We start from the raw sequence: 19,322 nt of genomic DNA, 5'->3' as shown, positions 1-19,322 counted from the left end.
AAACACAAGCGGAAATAATCCGCTTTGTTTACATTTGTACGGCGCTGCTGCGCAGCAGCGCCGTAAGGCAGATCGGCGATCCCCGGCCAATCAGCGGCCGGGGATCGCCTCCATGTGACAGGGGACGTCCTGTCACTGGCTGCACAGGACGGATAGCGTCCTGTGCAGCCCAGATCTCCCGGGGGAGCAGGTAGGAGAGGGAGGGGGAGGATTTCGCCGCGGAGGGGGGCTTTGAGGTGCCCCCCCCGCAAAATGCCAGCCAGTAGGAGCGATCAGACCCCCCCTGCACATCATCCCCCTAGTGGGGAAAAAAGGGGGGCGATCTGATCGCTCTGAGTGCCCTTTGATCTGTGCTGGGGGCTGCACAGCCCACCCAGCACAGATCACCTAAAACAGCGCTGGTCCTTAAGGGGGGGTAAAGGGTGGGTCCTCAAGTGGTTAAAGGACTTACGAGGTGAATTGCATATAAAAAGTTATTTACCTCATTGCAAAAGCAGACCTCTGGGCAGATGAACAGCGCCTTGCTTGTCATTATCTGGCACTTTATCAGCCTAATACACGCTTCATTGTAGGTCCCGACCCTCCCCAGGGTTGCCTTATCAGAATCGCCACTTTAAAAAATCTACCTTCTGCGCTTCTCGCACAGCCGCGGCAGAGCAGGATTACAGCCCTGCCCATGTTCGCCCTCACTCCGTGCGCTCTGTTATACGTCATGTGGGCAGCCCCACATGACCACCCACATGACTAACTACACTGCCAGCCGCACCCCCTCAGTAGAGAATACAAGGGCTAAACGAGTGAGGACATCACTAGCTCAGCGCTTGTATTCTCTGCTGAGGGGGCGCAGCTGGCTGGCAGTGTAGTTAGTCATGTGGGTGGTCATGTGGAGCCACCCACATGATGTATAACAGAGCGCACGGAGTGAGGGCGGACACGGGCAGGGCTGTAATCCTGCGCTGCCGCGGCTGTGCGGGAAGCGTAGGAGGTAGATTTTTTAAAGTGGCGACCCTGGGGTGGGTCGGGACCTACAATGAAGAGTGTATTAGGCTGATAAAGTACCAGATAATGACAATGCTATTCGTCTGCCCTGAGGTCGGCTTTTGTAATGAAGTAAATAACTTTTTTTATGCAATTTACCTCGTAAGTCCTTTAAATTACTCTCTAAATATAACAAGACAGACACTGGATTAGTTTGCTGATTCCCACATTGAGGATTGTTAAGGAAAATAAATACCTACGCCTCGACACAAAAAAGAAAATCTTGCCAGGACATCTATACAGCTTACAGGGATTTCTAGTAGATGTTATTACACACTCTGAGGCCTGGGACCCACTAGCAGTGGTTTTCTAAGCGCCAGGGATTTGAAAAGCTCTTGTAAGGTCTTTTTTTTTTAAATCACCTCCGTCAAGTGGGATCAGACATAGCATTACACAGAGCCAGAACTACCACTAAGGCAAAGGGGGCAATTGCCCCAGGGCCCCAAGCACTGAAAGGGCCCGCCAGGTCTGTGTGTGCCTCAATACAAATGTCCTCCTGACAGACCTTCAGATCTCAGTGGCCACCCAACATCAGTTAGGAGAGGAGAAGCAAATCATGTCAGCAGTGCGGCTTCCCCCTGTAAGTGCCTTAAGTCCGTCACTTGCTCACTTCATGTCAGACCTTTTGATTCCCACAGTGCCCTGTACCAGAGAGAGCAGTGGAGGAGAAATGAGCGGCTACATCAACTGCCTATCGCGGGAAGTGACTTCCTGAAAGTAAATGCATGAACTGCTCTCTCTGGTGTGGGGAACTGCGGGGATAAAAAGGTCTGACAAGAAGCGAAAAAATGATGGATGGAAGGCACTTACATGGGGAAGCCGCGCTGCTCACTTACTACCCTGGTAACAGATGCTGGGTTGGCCACTGAGATCTGAAGGTCTGTATGGCTGCTGCTCTCCCGAACCTGCCCACCTTTTTTTGACCACGTATGGGTTCTTGCATCCTGACGTGGAAGGTGGGTGGTGCGGGGGGGGGGGGGTAGTCCCATGGGAGCTTGAACTGGCCCTGGCATTACATTAGCAAGAGTTTTTCAAATCACTGGCGCTTAAAAAAGCACTGCTAGTGGGTCCCAGGCCTTACTTTGGTTTGTCCTTTGATTCTGAAACAGATGATTTGAACAGTTACCTAAAAGGAAGAAGTAAAAATAAGTGTTACTGTCTGACCTTGATTAGTTCAAAATTGTGAAACAGAAATATGGCTTTCTAGTGCTTGTTGAGATTTGCATTCTTTTATCCATAGTAATAAAACACTTACAAAACAACCTAAACATTTTGCATGTTTATGCAAAAAGTTTGCTTTTTTTTCTATGACATGAATTATTCATGCAGTAAGATAGGATACTCAAAGCATTCTGTAAACCAAATAACATACTGTCCCCATTGATGCATAGTAGTGACATCAAATTTTCTAAAACTTGCTGCTGTAGGTTTTGTTTTCAAAATATTTTATTGAAAGGTAAAGTACATTACAAAACTCAATGAAGCTACAGTGTTAAGCATACTACTATTTTACAATGAACAAACGCATCTCCAAAAACAGAGGTCAGTGTAACTTGCATGTAACTTGCATGATGCATGTGCTATAAGCTCCCAAGAGAGATTAAAAAAGGAAATAAAATGAAAAAAAAAAAGAGAGAGAGAAAAAGGAGTATAATAACAACAACAATAACAGTAGAACATAAGAAAACCTTCCAATTATAGGAAGGAAATCTACCAGATTTCAGTCTTCCACAAGTACCATTCTCCCTTGGCAAACAATAAGTTGTGCCTTTCTAACTAATCAAACTGAATTGAGCCAACCTCATCTCTAATTTGTAAACTCAGTGGCAGAGCAAGGGATTATCATCCCAAATATCCAATGTTTCTGTAAAATTATCCAAGTTACTATGAAGATTGGCAAACATACCCATAATTAGTGTTAATTATTTGAACAATTTCTTCCATTGCAGAAACTTTAGCATCTTTCCAATGTCTCAATATCGCTATTTTTTTTTGCTTAAACAATATTAGCAATGGCATGGCTATGTGGTTCTGTGAACATTTTCAGATTAGGATTAAAAAATACGAGCCATGGATCCAGATTAACTCTGAGCTTGTAATTTTACTAATAAGGCTGAAGGACTGTTTCCAAATTGTTTTAATAAAGGGACAACTTCACCATATATATGCAGTATGATACCTCTTTGGGAACAATTTCTCCAACCAGGGCTATGGATTCGGAGCAATTTTGGGTACCTGAGCCAGAGTCTATGGTTTCATAAACTGAGGAGTCGGAGTTGGGCAATTTCTGTACCCACTCCATAGCCCTGCAAGGGCTGTGGAGTCAGAGTTGGTGAGTCGGAGTAGTTTTGGGTACATGGAGTTGGAAGCTTCATAAACTGAGGAGTCGGAATTGGAGTCTGATGATTTGATGCCGACTCCACGGCCCTATCTCCAACATCTATCCGAGGCTGTGGGAAACATTAAAGCTAATGTCCTGGGGGTATAATGCCACCTACATAATAATAATTTATAGATTAGTTCTCTATGATTAACATACTGTGATAATATAGAATATATAGCCTTTAACCATAGTTTATTACTATATTATTTGTAGATGTCTGCCATTTTTTATGAACCAGGCTTTTGTAAAGTTAGAGGTAATCAGGATGTTATATAAAAGTGACAGTCCTTTAAATTGTTTAAATTGAGGGGTGAGCAGTCTTAGCACTTCTTTGTGTATTGTTACGGAGTTTAGGTTAGAAGATTGGATATAATGGCAGACTCTTAGGTAATTAAATGGCTTCTAGTCTGGGAAATGATGTAGTCTACATAGATCCTGAAAGGACTTCAAATGGTTTCAATTAAACGTGTTGTTTTAGAAAATCCTAAACGACTGAAAACAGATATAGAATTGTAATTTTTAAAAAACATGAAGTTGGAGTTACACTTGAATTAGTCATTGCTGGATCAAATTTCAAGTGTGGCATTGACAGAGCAGTGAGGTATGAAAGCACCGGCACTGACAGCATGTGTGAAGGAAAGCAGCAAGCAGGGACAACCACTGCATTACAACCAGAAACACATTAGTATCCACTAATAATATTGTAGGGATGGTGGCTATACATGATCCAGCAATGCACCAGACTGCCGCATAGACAGTATTATATAGGAAACTTAGGAAGTAAACAAAAAGACATGTCATAAATACGATTATATGTATTGGAGGCTTGTTATAAACAATATGTCTTGATTGCTGCAGCACGTTGGCTGATGCAGGTAAGATGTCTGGTGGTTGCGGTTGTGCAGTGACACATTAGCAAGCTGACTAGTGAACAAATTGTTGCTATGATATGGGCGGATCTTTTCTCTCTCTCTCTGGAGACCATCAGCTGAATGAGTGTTGTTTCTTTTCATCTCCCTCTTTCTCAGAGAGTTATCCAGCCTATAACAGAAGCTATGCAGCAGAAGCCAGCGGAGAGGAGGAAACGTTCAGCTGATCAGGGGAGTTGCACTTAGTATATATTTATCCTCCCTTCTCCATTTCATGGAATCAAGAGCTGGGAACACAGGGGGCTTATGGGAAGCCTTATAAAGACCTGTCACTAGCCAAGGGGAAGGCAAAGAGAAACTGGCAAATTTAGAGAGAGAAGCTAAGCTAAAGGAGGATTTGTCAGAGAAAATGAAAACAGTGAGGTGTCATTTCATGTAAAAAAAAGAACTGTAGCGCTATAATGCACAACAGGAGAGAGATGAGAGGCAGACATACAAATCCATCTGTGGGTGAGGTTTAGAAAGGGAGGCAGGAGAAGCTGGTGTTAGGCTGTTCATCTCCATCACAAACACACAGGCATTAGCAGTACCCAAGCCTATCGACTCAGCAATCTGCACTGAAAATATGCTGCCTAGCTCAGGAGATACAGCTGAGGGAGGACCTAAGGGCAGCCATGTCCCTGCACAAAGCCCTGAAGAGAGGAAGAAATGGGAAGAAGCCAAAGCATTCTATGACAATCTGACTCCAACCAAGAAACCAAAACCGGTATGTACTTCCTATGTCTATAATTACTGCTCTCCTACCACAGGCTCAGTTCAGATCATGTACTGTAGTCACTATGAGAAAGTTGTTCCGTGGAAAGCAGGTTCACTGTCATTCCACACAGGCAGCTGATTCAATGTTTATACCTTATCTCTCCCTCCACATTTTCTATTTTCAGCAATATTCCAGGAAAGCTGCTGGGGAAGTTCTACAAGGGGAGATGTGTGTGCATGTGAGGATTGGAGTGCATGTGCTTTGAGCCAGGGGACAGTGACAAGCTGAAGTCACTTGTTCTCATGACGGTGATTGCTTGTGCACAAACCATTGTGACCTTCAGCTGTGGAAACAGCAGCGGATGTGGAATAGGCTAATGGCCAAGGTCACTGACCTATGACATTGCTCTAGCAGAATAAAGGCCATGCATCTATATATATATATATATATACACATAATCAGTGTACACTGTGAATGTAGACCAGTGTTTATTTATGGATGGCTACAGCTTCAAAAGTGCTCCCTATAATTTCATACAAATATAGCACAGTGGACAATTCATCTCCCACCCCCATTCAGATATTGATCAAGTTTATCCTATGGCAATGCACATTAGTCATTAGAAAACAAATGGACCACAATTATTTTTTCTCTGCCTCCAATACCAAATTGTTCTCTAATTTATGGTTATACCCTTAGCTGTGAAAGGCATTGTATGCTTACCTCTTTACAAGGACCACATAACATGAAACAGTATGCGCACACGCTTATAAGTACCATCATTGAAGGCTCTTGACCAGAGGCCCCATTACAGGAAGGGTTCCTGTTCACATGCTGCAAAGTCCAGCCACATTTCTACCATCTCTGCAAGCATTGCTGCTGCACTATCTACATCTACACCGCCTACAGCTGTCTATTCTTTACTATCTATTCACACATTACACTCATCTACTGTTTGTGCCACCCATTTCCTCCTTAGTTGCTGTGTTATTACTAACCAGTTTGGTAGCTGAATGGCATGTATGGATGGGTGGTGGGAAAATGATACTGGTCCTTACTCATGTACTTAAACACATATGTACAACAGTTATCAGTTCAGCACCACTCATTAACTGAATTAATGGTAATCATTAATTTAAGTCGGTTCACCTTATTATTATGTGCATATAACACATAGCCATCCCACAGTGCCTGTGTCCCAGCTTGCTGCCAATGACTGAATTAGCATAGGTGTGCAAAGAGTGTGTGCTTAGGTGTGCAAATGCTCCTGATTTGCACAGCTAATTGCTCATGTAGCTAGAGAGGGATTTCTGGACACTTTGCACTCAGAGACCTGTTGTTATGTGTGCAACAAGTGCCATTTCTTACAGCTTACAAATTCTGAGAGGAAAAATAATATTTTTATGCCATTTACCATAATTACAAATAAACATTTGCAACATTCATCTGTGGTTATTATATGTATTTAACAAAAATGTACCATAATTTCCCTGTAAGGATCACCTGCATGTCAACAGTTAAAGCATCGTCTCCATCCTCTGCAGAGAACCAGCCCATCCCTGACATGACTCCCAGTAATCTTCCTGACACACACACACAGAAATTGTAATACAGTATATCAGGCAGCTCATAAGATTAGCCAAAATCATACAAAATCCAGCTTTAGGTTTAGCTGTGAAAAATTATTCCAAATGCATAAACTATTCTTGAATACAATGATGGAAAAGTAAATAAAAATACCTCCTACTAATAGAAGATACACACAGTGATAATGTTGGAAATCTCTGCTCTCTCCTAATAGTATTAGAGGGTACCATGTAAAAAGGGACTGCAAAGCCTTAACCCCTTTGGAGAGGTACCTTGTCCAATGTTATAGAACAAGGGGCTTATCCACACCTGCAGCCAGGGCCCAGGCGGAGCCAGGAGATGATAGTATGGGAGGAGGGGACATATCTGAGAGCACTCTTTAATAATAAAGGAAATTTGCACAGGCCTCCCCACCAGGTTTAACCAGACCAGATGGTTAGACTTGGAGGCTTCCCACATAAACCCTTTTCCGACAACTATCCTTATCTGGACTAGCACTCTCTTCTTTCATGTCTTCCATATACTCCCCATTATCCAATTTACGTCCTTCTGGAGAAAAATCGCCCCTAACCTAGGTCTGACTAAATCTATCTCCATTTTGAGTCCCTTTTCTGCAATAAACATTTTACTCCGGGTAGCTGCCCAATCCTGTAGCACAAGTGGGTCTCCAGAGGCATTTGCACTGTTGGGGACCTCTTACTGGAAACTGTCTGATGTCACGGCCAGGTCTGTTAGGGGCTCCGTTATGTCTGGTATACAGGCCGGATTACATGTTGGGCTATCACAGGTGGAGCAGGAATATTTTAGGAAAACAATTAAAAAAGGCCTCTTTTTGGACATGTATGCTATGGCTTGGTATCAGAAACTCCAGAACATCACAATGAACATGTTAAAATGGCAAGATTTTCCACTCTGATATTGATTCTGATATTGATTCAGGGTCACCCTGAGCTGCTTGGTTACTCTGTTGTACTGGTCCAAGCCCTATTTTATACAGCCTTATCAATCCCTACCATGTACTGATGAGGACCAAAAGTCCGAAACAGGCTGTCTACATGTGGGTTTGATATGGCTGTGTAAAACTTAAAGCTATAGGCTTGCTATACACCAGCGGTTCTGGATGCTTGCTTTGCTTAACAAGGGTGAAAAAGGATAATTTGCATATTCAGTAGTAGTGCATTGTGGGTAACCACAAATGTTCACTTATAACTGAATTATTGCAAATTTCCTTCTGTTTTAAGAAGGCAATTACACCAAGCTTTGCTTTTTTAGTAGGAGGGCTTTTTGGTTCCTATTATCCCCCTATACATTCCTAGTGGTTTGGGTCACCCTGAGCTGCTTGGTTACTCTGTGACTCTGATAGATGGAACTCCATTTACAACAATATGGCTAGATCCTCTAGTAACAACATAATCAGGGAACACTCTCATAAAATTAGGCATGACTGGTACAGAACACCAGCTAAACTACACAAATGGGGTATTTTGTCTTCTAATGCATGCTATAGGAATTGTGGCCTGACTTAATATCTGGGGTCCACGGTCCCCTTAGTCCTCCCTCCACTAACATTCTAACCACTTTGCCAGTTGTTGCACTTGGCCTAGGTTTGTCTGTTTCCCCCAATATCTGGGTCCCCCAGGGGAATGTTTATTTGATACAATCCTAGCCTGCACACCCTAAGGCCCTATTTACACTTAATGTGTTGTGTCCTATTTGTCAAAATGGGATGCAATGGAACGCAGCGCACATTTTTCTACTAATTCCTGGAAACTGTTAATTTCATGTATAGATCAATAAGTCTGTATGGACCAATATGAAGCCACAGGAAGCAGTAGGCTCCTAGTAGAACTAAAGAGGAAAAGAAGAAGACTATAGTAGAAAAGAAAGACAAAGGCAGAAGAATTACAAAGATTAAAAAAGAAAGTAGTATACAGATGGAAATTATGGGAAAACAAATTACAGTACAGTATACAAAAGAAGAAAACAAAGGAGCATCCAGATGAGAAAGAATAGTACAGAAATGAAATAGAAAAAAAGAGGCTTAAAATAACAAAAGACACGTATGAGTTAAAAATGACTGCTTTTACATATTTACCTTGTAGGGTGCAGATATCAAAAGGAGGAAACTTCAAGATTTTATCATTAGCACCCCCCATACTATCATCATCCCTGCTTCTCCTAGGTACCGGGGGTAGGGCTGATCCCCTTTCACATGGAATTGGACAATGGTGCTCTGCAATGTGAGGGAAGGCTTAGTTGGTTCACTCTTGCAGAGAACCCCTAATGTTATGGTCTGTGTCAGCAGGTATTGCTTGTATGCTCTGAATTTGTTGGGGTATACCATTCTGCATGGGGAGACAAAGGGTTATTAAATCTTAGCTGGTGGCAAACTGTACTTTTTAATATTTATTTTTACAAATGGAAAAAAAACTGTAGGGATCTCTTCCAAACATTTTCCTTGACAAAATATTAAATATTCATTTCCACTAGGGGCGATTCAAAGTGTTTTCCCACACGCCAATTTGGACAGGGAAATGCAGCCTACTTAAATAAATAGGCTGGCTCCAAATTCACGTGCGTGGAAAAAATGGCATCAAAATATTGCGTCATGCATGCAAACCTTTTATTAACAAAAGTGTAAATCCACTTTAAGTAATTTTAAATCTGAGTTAATGGGATACCCCACATTTGGTAGGTGAAAGTCTTAAGTGCAAGTCATATTTTTGATTTTAGATGATACCCATCTAGTTTTCAGTTTATATAATTATACTGATCCAAATGTCTACCCTCAAGATGAGCACATTTACCTTGAAATTGCAGAAGATTACTGTCACAAGCCCCTTAGTGGCTGGACCGCACAATGCCTTCCAAATGGTTTCAGCACACAGACAATGCAATCTGTGGTCGCAATCAGTGCGCAGAAACCGCTGGGATTTTGGCAGCAGATCGACTAGAAGGGAGCTTGTGAGTTACTGTAATACAAATTACACACTATTTCAGGGTATAACTGCCACCACTCCTACAGAAGGGTAGGAGACCTAACTAATACAAACAAAACGGTTAAAACACACTCTAGTTTATCTAGCTATCAACAGTAGTAGTGACTCTTCAGAAGCTAGAATTCGGTTGTGCGGCTGAATAGCAGGGGTAGCTGAACAAATAAATTACTTTTTAGACGTTTTTATTATCAATGCAAAATAAATAATTAATATATACAGAAAATCATTAAAATCAACAATTATAGAGACAATCGTAGCGCAGTACAAAATAAATAAAAATGAAAGAAATACGAATACTTAAGTTCATGTGGAAATATGTCCTTTCTGGGAAAACACATGCAGTTCTTTGTTTCAGTTCAGGAGCCAAAGTTCAGACAAGATGGCCGCTACTCTTCCTCAAAGCAGCAGCATGCTACCATGAAGATGGAATTGAAGGAATAAAGGAGGAGTCCCTGGCAAACACTTTTGAATGATCCACATGTTTGGTTGGGGTCTCAGGTTCAGCCCAGGGGTTGGACAGGGTGCGGTTAACCTCCTGGGTGGGTTCCTGGTGCCCACCAAATATGACAATTTCCATATCTCAGCTTACGCTTCCCGCACACACATAACTGTCACAGATTCATATTCCTTAGAATATGACAGTTCATATGACATCAAACTTGGTTGCTGTCGCATGTCCGGTTGCGAAGTAGCAGAATACCTCGGATTCTGGGTATGTCAGTGGCTTCAATTTAATATTAAAATATTCACCAGATCCGGACCAGTGGAATGAGATAACTTTCATACCTCTCATATGAACGGTATTCCTTAAACAGGCTAAAAATCATATACTGCATTTATTTCTAAGCTGATTCCACGGCTCCGCTGGTCTAGACCCCTGCTGAGTGGGAAGGTCGCTTTGCTGGGGCTCACCAAATGGTATCCTTTTCAAAGGGCATGTTCACACTTGGGTGTCACTGCCCATGAAGGAACTTCTTTTGTTGAAGTTAATTACACAACCAGGTCTTCTCAGAGAGCCACTTGTCTCATGAAAAGAAAGTTCTGCTAACAACTGAAATGCTAGATTTGAAAATGAAGACCCCAGGCTGACAGACTGCTACCCCCTAGATATAAAATCTTGATCTGGCAACGCAACGACAATCGGTGCAGGAAACCGATTGCGGTTGCGTTTTCTGGTCTCACGGCTCTTCCGTGACAATTACTACTTAAAGATTGTGGTTTTCACAACAAGCTTAGCAGGCCACTATGTTGGATTGTCATGAGTTTTTTTCATAAGTGTGACATCCACCTGAGCTATTATGTATCATGCAGTGCCAGATTTTCCATAAGGCCCTGTAGGCATGTGCCTACAGGCACCTAATGATGGAAAGGCAGCTTGCTTCCCTCCCCCAGTGCCTCCCTCCCTCGCTATGTAAAGTCCGAGCATAGCTTAAATGACAGGTTACTCACCTCGCACTCTGCATTCCACTGACAAGATCTCCCTTCAGCTGGGGGCATCTCTAGCTATCTATTACTTGGGGGCACCTCAAGCTACTTAATATTAAGGGTACTTCTTGTTACCTAACACTAAGGGGCTACAACGGGCAGAGGAAGTAGGGGGAGATAAAAACTATGCCAGCCAGCACACTTGTGGTGCAGATTGGCGGTGGTTTATAGGTTCATGGAAGGTGAAGTCTAGGGTGCTAGAACATCTGTGTCTATAGGCTCCTGTGATGTAAATTTTAGCCTGGTACCATGAATATGTATACATAACATAGAATGCCTGGAAGGAGTATAGCTTACTTTTAGTGAATTACCCTGCATAAGCACCTTATTGGTTGCAACTAATTTCATTTGCTCTCACAATTTGCATAGTCTCTTCTACATATAATGTATGTTAGTATTCATTAAAATGTATGTAAATATAAATTCCCAGAGAGTATAGCTTATATGAATGTATGCCCCCAAAGTGTGTGACTTAGTTTCAGCTACCCAGGAAACGTTAATTTACCTAAGTAGCCATCTAAAGTGGATTAAATATAGCTATGAAGTATGCGCTACCTTGGAAAAAAAAATCAATCCTAAGTCAAACTGATTGCAGAATTAGCATTCACATACAAATAACCTATTATGTTTTCACTAAAAATATGAAACAATATCAGATTTTCTTACATTGGTTTTTATGTTTTCAAAGGGTTAAAGTGGACTTAGCAGAACTTTGTGAGTACCAATAAAAAATGTAATTAGAGCCACTAGCCACAGTGCTATGACTACTGTAATATGCCCTCTCACAGTATGCCATTTGCTAAGGTCCTTTGGGAATTAATAAAGACTTTGCAAGTCATTAATGAATACCCATAAATGCAAATGAGTGGCATGTTTTGCTTAGAATGTGGTTATGAGCCAACAGTGAAGCAATTTATAAAGAATCATTACAGCTATCAGGACAGAAAGTAAGGAACGCTGTCTGGCAACCTAAACTCAGGATTCACATAGTGGCTGTATGTATGACTTACCATTAATGTCTTTGGGGGCTTTAGGGAGTGTGTAGTGTACCCTCAGTTACCCCTATACCAACTTACACACATATTCTTTTTTAGCATAATATATCACATCAGATTCTCTAAGTAACAAATAATTTCGGCAATTATGCCACATGTAGCTATACATAAACTACAATTGAATTTAAAGTAATGATGATGGCCACATGGCTTTCATCATTATGAAACAAACAGCACCTTCAAAGACATTATACAAACACAATGTAATGGTTAATAAAACTTATACAAAGGAAAAGGTCAAACCAGAGCAAACTGAATGCTTTAACTATGGATTTTATACACTTATAGATTTGTTTGGTAAATCTATTTTTCTAGCACTTTCTACTCATAGGTTGATGTCTTCCTTAACACAATTGTCCTACATACAGTCCACATGAATAATATAACTTAACTAGATAGTGTAGATGCCACGTATGCCAGTAAAAGTGGCCCAACGCTGAAAGAGAAGTAGTGACTCTTTGAACTTTCCTCCACTAAAACCTTATTAGAAGACTTATTGCACTGTCTCTCAGCTGATTTATCCTCTATTTACTTTTCAGGAACCAAGCTGTGGACCAGCACTTTTGTATAGATGACAACTCTAGTTTTATAACACTTTCTTTACTGGAAAACAGAAAGGGACTTCAGAGAATTGCTTACTTATGCCGTTTTTTTTTATCAATCGAGCCGCTGATGACTCGATTGCTAATTTCCGACAGGTCCGATCACCGCGCGGATCGATTCCCCGCTCGATCCCCGCGGGCGGACAATAGCGGGGAATCGAGCGGAAGATAAGGAAGCGCCCGCCGGGACTAGCGGGAATCGATCCGGGCAGCCGCAGGGACGAGCGGGGTCGCGGCGGGAGTCGATCCATCGGCTAATTGAGCCGCCATATCGCTCCGTGTATGCCCAGCATAAGGGCTAGTATTATATGTACCTATGTTTATGTCATCACTTAAGGTACACTTTAAAACAAGGAAAAGTGACAGCAGTCACAGCTCTTTTGTATACAGTGCAAAGATAAAGACTGTTATAGATAAAGAGGCAAATCAATTTATTTCAGAGAGATGCACAATGGCATCAGTTGACAATGGTGATAGTCAAGACATTCAGATAGATTTGACAGTCAGATTCAATAAGCAGTTCAATTAATTAAGCACATCTCAATCTCAGTCCAATTAATGCCAACAATTCAGTATCTCATTTACAATTTTCAAACCTGAAGAGGCTTAGGGCTCGTGCACATTCACCACCTGATCACCTTGGGTGATGTCAGTAAAGGTGGCCATACGCTTATAGATTTGTAGCAGATTCGACCATCAGATAGATTATTGTCAGATGCCTGTCAGGTCGAATCTGCCAGGAATGTATCTAATGTGTGTCACGCACAAGGAACAGATTTCCGATAGATTTCAGAATTAAATCTATTGAAAATTGATCGAAATGCATTATTGTACCATTCAATCCAATGCAACTCTATGGGCCATTGATCATGCTTCCTGCTGCATCGATTTCCGGCCTATTCAATCTGAGCGGTCAAATTGGCTGTCAATCAATGGCAGAAATCGACCAGTGTATGGGCCCCTTTAGCCCTGCTTCACACACGCATGTCTGCTGTGTAGCTGAAGATGCGCTGTGTTGCTATGCAGGGGGTAGGGGATGACAGAGGGACAACAAGCGGATCATGGGTAACATCACACGGTGGCTGGGGGAATGGCGAGAACAATGGGATCGGCGGGGGGATTGGCATCGCTGAGGTTGGGTATATCCATCCAATGGATCCCTTACAGGTTGGGCTTCAGAGGTCGTCGGGTGCCTTACATATGCCTAATTGTCGGCGGAGGCCTAATTATTGGTTGGAGGAATAAGTATCCTAAATAAATGCCAGAATTAACATTGTCAATAATGATGCAAAAAAACTCCATCTCTAGGAAGGTGCTGATGAAGTATCAACGTGAGCTGAGAGGAGAAGGCAGGAAGCCTGATGCTGGTGCTTAAAAAAAAAAAAAATAATAATAATTAACTATGGCCTCAATTCACTAAGCTTATCTCCTGTCTTTAATAATGTTTCTAGAGTTGTTACCACGGTGATAAGGCATGTAGTATTCAGGAAACATTTTACCTCAGGCAAACCTAAAGTTAACTCTTCTGTCTTTAAGTTAACTCTCCAATAAAAATAACTCCAGAGTTAAAGACAGGCTGTTAATTAACTGCGTGTGAAAATATCTACAGAGTAGGTAAACTAACTACAGAGGAGGTAACTTAAAGAACAAGCGACACCCATGCTAACCTAGAAATAAAAAACACATATATAAGTAAATAAATAATACCTCTACTTACATAACAGATGTATTGTGCTATCCGCGTAATGATTCCTGTGAATTTTACAAAGGAAAAGCAGAAAATCCTATTCTAGGCAGTGGCCATCTTGCCAAGCTAATGCTGACATCATATCCTCCCTGATTCTTGTTTTCCCCCCTCCCTTATCTTGCTCATTATCCTGCCCTTTATGCCCTTATCTTGCTATTCATTAGCTGCCCTCCTCCCAGAGTCTTTTATTTTTATTTACACATCCAATCACTGAGTCACCTCAGCCTTGCTTGTAAACAGAAGTGATCAGCTAGGCAGGGAAATAAATGGAAGAGGAGGAATATATTATAGATAAAAAGAACTCCCAGCATTCAAAAGAACTCCCAGCATTCAAAAGAACTCCCAGCATTTAACTTTTTGGCACTGTTTGGCACTAGGGCCAGTGCTCCTATAGTATGTAATAACTCCAAACCATAACAGCAGAAACGTGTTTTGAATGCAGGATTAGCATCTTTATCACTTAATATACTCAGACCAGTTGCTGTTGAAATTTGATTTTTATGGTGACAATACCGCTTTAAGGAATGAAGAGATAATGTTGTTAAAATTTGGTTTGGTGACTACGAATTAAAGGGTACCTGAGACGGATGAGAAGAAAAGTTTTATACATACCTGGAACTTCCTCCAGCCCCCTTCAGGCCAATCAGTCCCTTGCTGTCCTCCTCCACCACCTGGATCTTCTGCTATGAGTCACCGTAATCCAGCCAGTCAGCGCAGTCCGGCCTCGCCCCGCTCCTACAGCTAGGAGCATTCTGCACCTGCGCAATAGTGCTGTGCAGGTGTAGTACGCTCCTTGCACGGATTGTGTGCATGCGCATTACGCCAGATTAGCTCAAGTGCCTGGACTCATAGCAGAAGATCCAGGTGGCAGAGGAGGACAGCGAGGGACTGATTAGCCTGAAGGGGGCTGGAGGAAGCCCCAGGTATGTATAAAACTTTAATTTCATCTGTCTCAGGTTTACTTTGTTACACAGTGGTACTATACTCTACATATGCACTCCCCACAGAGCTGCAGGGAATCCACTGAGAATGTTGTGCACATTGAACACAGAGGTGTTGTCTATCACCCATAAACCTGGTTCAGATTGTGCATGAAGAATGTGTAATAGAGGAAGAATCTCCTTATTCCCCTGCAAAGTACCTGCACATCACTCTTACATGTACCCACAGTTACATTGCCTAGGGCCTAATAGATGTTCTTTGTTCCAGTCTGTACCTTTTTCAAGTACTCTTACCAAGGACTAGTTTTAGTCTATGACTTAAGGTAATAAATATGGCAGTCTACATATCCTTCTCACTTCAGTTGTCTTTTAAAATTCCTAAGCGTTGGCAGTTAAAAGACGAATTTCATGTTACATACTTTCAATCAACAAGATTGTAATAGCAAATTAGAGGAGTCGGAGGAATCCTAAACTGAGGAGTCGGAGTCGGTGGATTTTTGTACCGATTCCACAGCCCTGTGTAGAACAGTTATTTATTTTGAAAGAACCAAAAATAGATGTACCAGAGAAGGAAAACATTGTGGCTTAAACCTTGACCTTGAATGAAATAAACTGAAATGAATAGTGCTTGAGCTGTCATTACCTTGAGTAGATATCCAGGTCCTGAGGAACTTCATAACTGGATATAATGGCAACAATTCAGAATTCCTCAAATCTGTCAGCAAGTCATACCATCCTGGAATGGTGGTAAGAGAAACTTTTTAAACTGTCATGGAACTTTAAGATGGTGTGTATGTTTATCTATGGAAGTCCGAGGAATTGTGATAATATGCTTTAGGCATTGCAAGCCATGGCTTCCCTCACTTTTAGAAACTCAGGGTTCTTTCTTCATGGTCCCTGCTGGTCAATTAGAAAGAGAATGTTTCACTCAAACCTAACACAGCACAGGTTGAAAATGCAAAGTTATGATTGATAATTGCTATGACTGCCTGTCATACAAAACCTCCTCAAATCAAAAAAGCCCTCAATAAATTCAACATAAAGTAGACTAGGGGATAGGTTTATTAATTTCTCAGATTAAGTTATACTCGCTAGACACAGATGTAACTCACATCTTAGAGTTCTTACAGATAGCATTGGAGGCAGCACTAGGTTACAACACAATTAAAGTTCATGTATCTGAAGAAGAGTTTAAAAAAACAACAATTGTAAAGGCGCAAAGGATGTTCATATCAATTGTAGCTTCCACATAATAAACAGAAATACATTGAATACAGTGCTTAAAAATCCAACACACTGGAGTGTCTTCCTGAACCAACTGAAGGGGAATTTCTGAAGTGTTAAGCTTTGAAAATGTCTCCTTCATATAGAATTTCATAGTTTTGAACATTTCGGATTGTTTTTTTTAAAGTTGAAGTTTATCGAACATTTTTGAAATACCAATACAATACAGTCCCAAACACTATCATCCTCCCACTACGCAGTGTGAGCTTTAGATGACCAGGGATATCTGTAGACAAATCAAACTGTAATCCACAGCAATCACTAATTAATGTTTGGAGTTACTGAAGTCTCATATACAGTATTTACATGGCTTAAAGGGATACTGTACGGGGGTCAGGGGAAAATGAGTTGAAGTTACCCGGGGCTTCTAATGGTCCCCCGCAGGCATCCTGTGCCCGCGCAGCCACTTACCGATGCTCCGGCCCCGCCTCTTGTTCACTTCTGGAATTTCCGACTTTAAAGTCTGAAAACCACTGCGCCTGCGTTGCCGTGTCCTCGCTCCCGCTGATGTCACCAGGAGTGTACTGCGCAGTCACAGACCATACTGGGCTTGTGCCATACACTCCTGGTGACATCAGCGGGAGCGAGGACACAGCAACGCAGGCTCAGTGGTTTTCAGACTTTAAAGTCGGAAATTCCAGAAGTGAACCGGAGGCGGGGCCAGAGCATCGGTGAGTGGCTGCGCGGGCACAGGATGTCTGCGGGGGACCATTAGAAGCCCCGGGTAAGCTCAACTCATTTTCCCCCGACCCCCTACAGTATTCCTTTAAAAGATCAATATAAACAGGAAAATCTGGTTTCTGTGAAAAATACTACCTGCAATTCACATGTGCAGGGATTTAAAACCCAACTCATGAATGTATTTATTCAATATGGACTAGCTGAGCAAACCTGTAGCAAGAAACTGAAATGATCTATGCATAATACCCATGACCGAACACATTACACACACACACACACACACACACACACACACACACACACACACACACACACACACACACACACACACACATGAATTTCACTTCAAAGCACTATAACTGGGCTGGCATTATTTACTACATAAACACGTCAATAAAAGGAAAGTCTATAACTTGTGCATTTCTGTCTCTCTTACCTCTCATACCTGAATTGAGATGCGACATGATGGGATGAACATGGGTACATTATAGTACCAAACCTAGTAAGAACTTGCCTGTATTTTTCATTGCAAGGGTTAATAACCAAACTATGCAAATTAGTTGAATTACAGTCAAATAGCTATCCTTAAAAGTAATTAGAAGTCAAAACACTTGTATCTGGCTGCGCCATCCCTACTAAAAACAGTTTAGCGCTGTAAAGTTAAAAAAGTAATCACTTCTATTTGTCAGAGCTGAATGAACCACACTGACTTGGCTGCCGCATACACTTCAGCCTTAAACTTGAACCCCTTACATTAAAATAAGAATGTAAGAATATCACTGCTACACATTCAATTAATTATCTAATACGTTTATTTTCAGTTCAGGTTTCCTTTACCAAGATTTCCCTCAGTCCCTACCTTTGTGACTATTAATCTTACTATGCGTTGCTTGCATGACAATTATGCTGATCCCGTGGTGAAAAAACTTTTTAAATAACTGAAGTAAAACAAGCTTGGAATGTCAAAACACCAGATCTGCATGTAGTGTCACTGAAAAAAAAAAATGACTGCAATTGCACCCCTACTCCAGAGTGTTCCAAGGTCTCTATTTCAGGCATCCACCGTCCCAAGTTTTATTGGTTTTATAATACCACTATACACAGAGGTTATTTTTAATAGCTAACATTTTTAGAAAGCATGTTCCAAATTAGTCTCAGTATATATCCTGCTGTAGAAACAACAAGAAAAAGAGTAAATAAAGCTACACCCAACTGAAAAGCGGTATTTGATTAGCCAAACTGACACCTGTGACTTAGTTTCTAATCTGACTTTGATGAACAGAGGCGCCAGCAGAATAAAAACAATAATTAAAAGTTTTAAAATATGCTGGGGAGGCAGTGGTGGACTTGCCTCCGAAAGCAGACTAGACTACTTGTCTGACATAAATAAACACTTTATTAGTACCCCAATAGATGCAACGCGTTTCGCAGGACCAAGCCCGCTTCATCAGGCAATAAAACAGGGGACAAAACAGTAGCTCTCAGGTAGCATGTATAGCACCTCCCAGAGGCGCTATACATTACATTATTCACTATTGTCCTGAGCATACTACACTATATTGGGCTCTCTGTGTCTTTTTCTTATCTAGTTTCTAATCTGGGAACACGAAAACAAATTATGCAAGGTAGTTAAAGGCCTAAAGGAGTGTATAGACTTCAGAAGCATCTAATCCACTAGCCTTGCTACAAGCAGACTGAGCATCTGTGTATGCAAACATGGGGGGGGAGGGGAGGGGGATCCAGCAGTAGACAGAGCTTTCCTAAGAGGGCTCAGCTGATGAAAATGACATACACAAAATCGTTGCCTGATCTGAACAAAAAACAGCAACTGCCATTTCATGTCTCTTGCGGTCATTTATCTAAAAAATGAAATATCCTCTGTAGCCGCTTTACC

The 19,322-nt window shown here is 41.6% G+C and overlaps 2 protein-coding genes across 2 annotated transcripts in view; one reads left to right on the top strand and one right to left on the bottom strand.

The window, feature by feature from the left end:
• LOC137546391 (CYFIP-related Rac1 interactor A-like) overlaps positions 1 to 19,322 on the bottom strand; it is a 384,755-nt gene that overhangs the window by 282,596 nt on the left and 82,837 nt on the right. The window lies entirely within an intron of this gene.
• NT5C1A (5'-nucleotidase, cytosolic IA) overlaps positions 4,459 to 19,322 on the top strand; it is a 71,301-nt gene continuing 56,437 nt past the window's right edge. The window contains exon 1 of the mRNA XM_068268779.1: positions 4,459 to 5,056. Within this exon, the coding sequence (XP_068124880.1) occupies positions 4,916 to 5,056 (141 nt within the window). The 5' untranslated portion in view covers positions 4,459 to 4,915. The remainder of the gene's footprint in view (positions 5,057 to 19,322) is intronic.

This window comes from Hyperolius riggenbachi, chromosome 2, assembly GCF_040937935.1.
Source record: "Hyperolius riggenbachi isolate aHypRig1 chromosome 2, aHypRig1.pri, whole genome shotgun sequence".
In the NCBI taxonomy this organism is placed as follows: Eukaryota; Metazoa; Chordata; class Amphibia; order Anura; family Hyperoliidae; genus Hyperolius; species Hyperolius riggenbachi.
The sequence above is the reverse complement of the archived record's forward strand: the minus strand, read 5'-3'. Positions and strand labels throughout refer to the sequence as shown.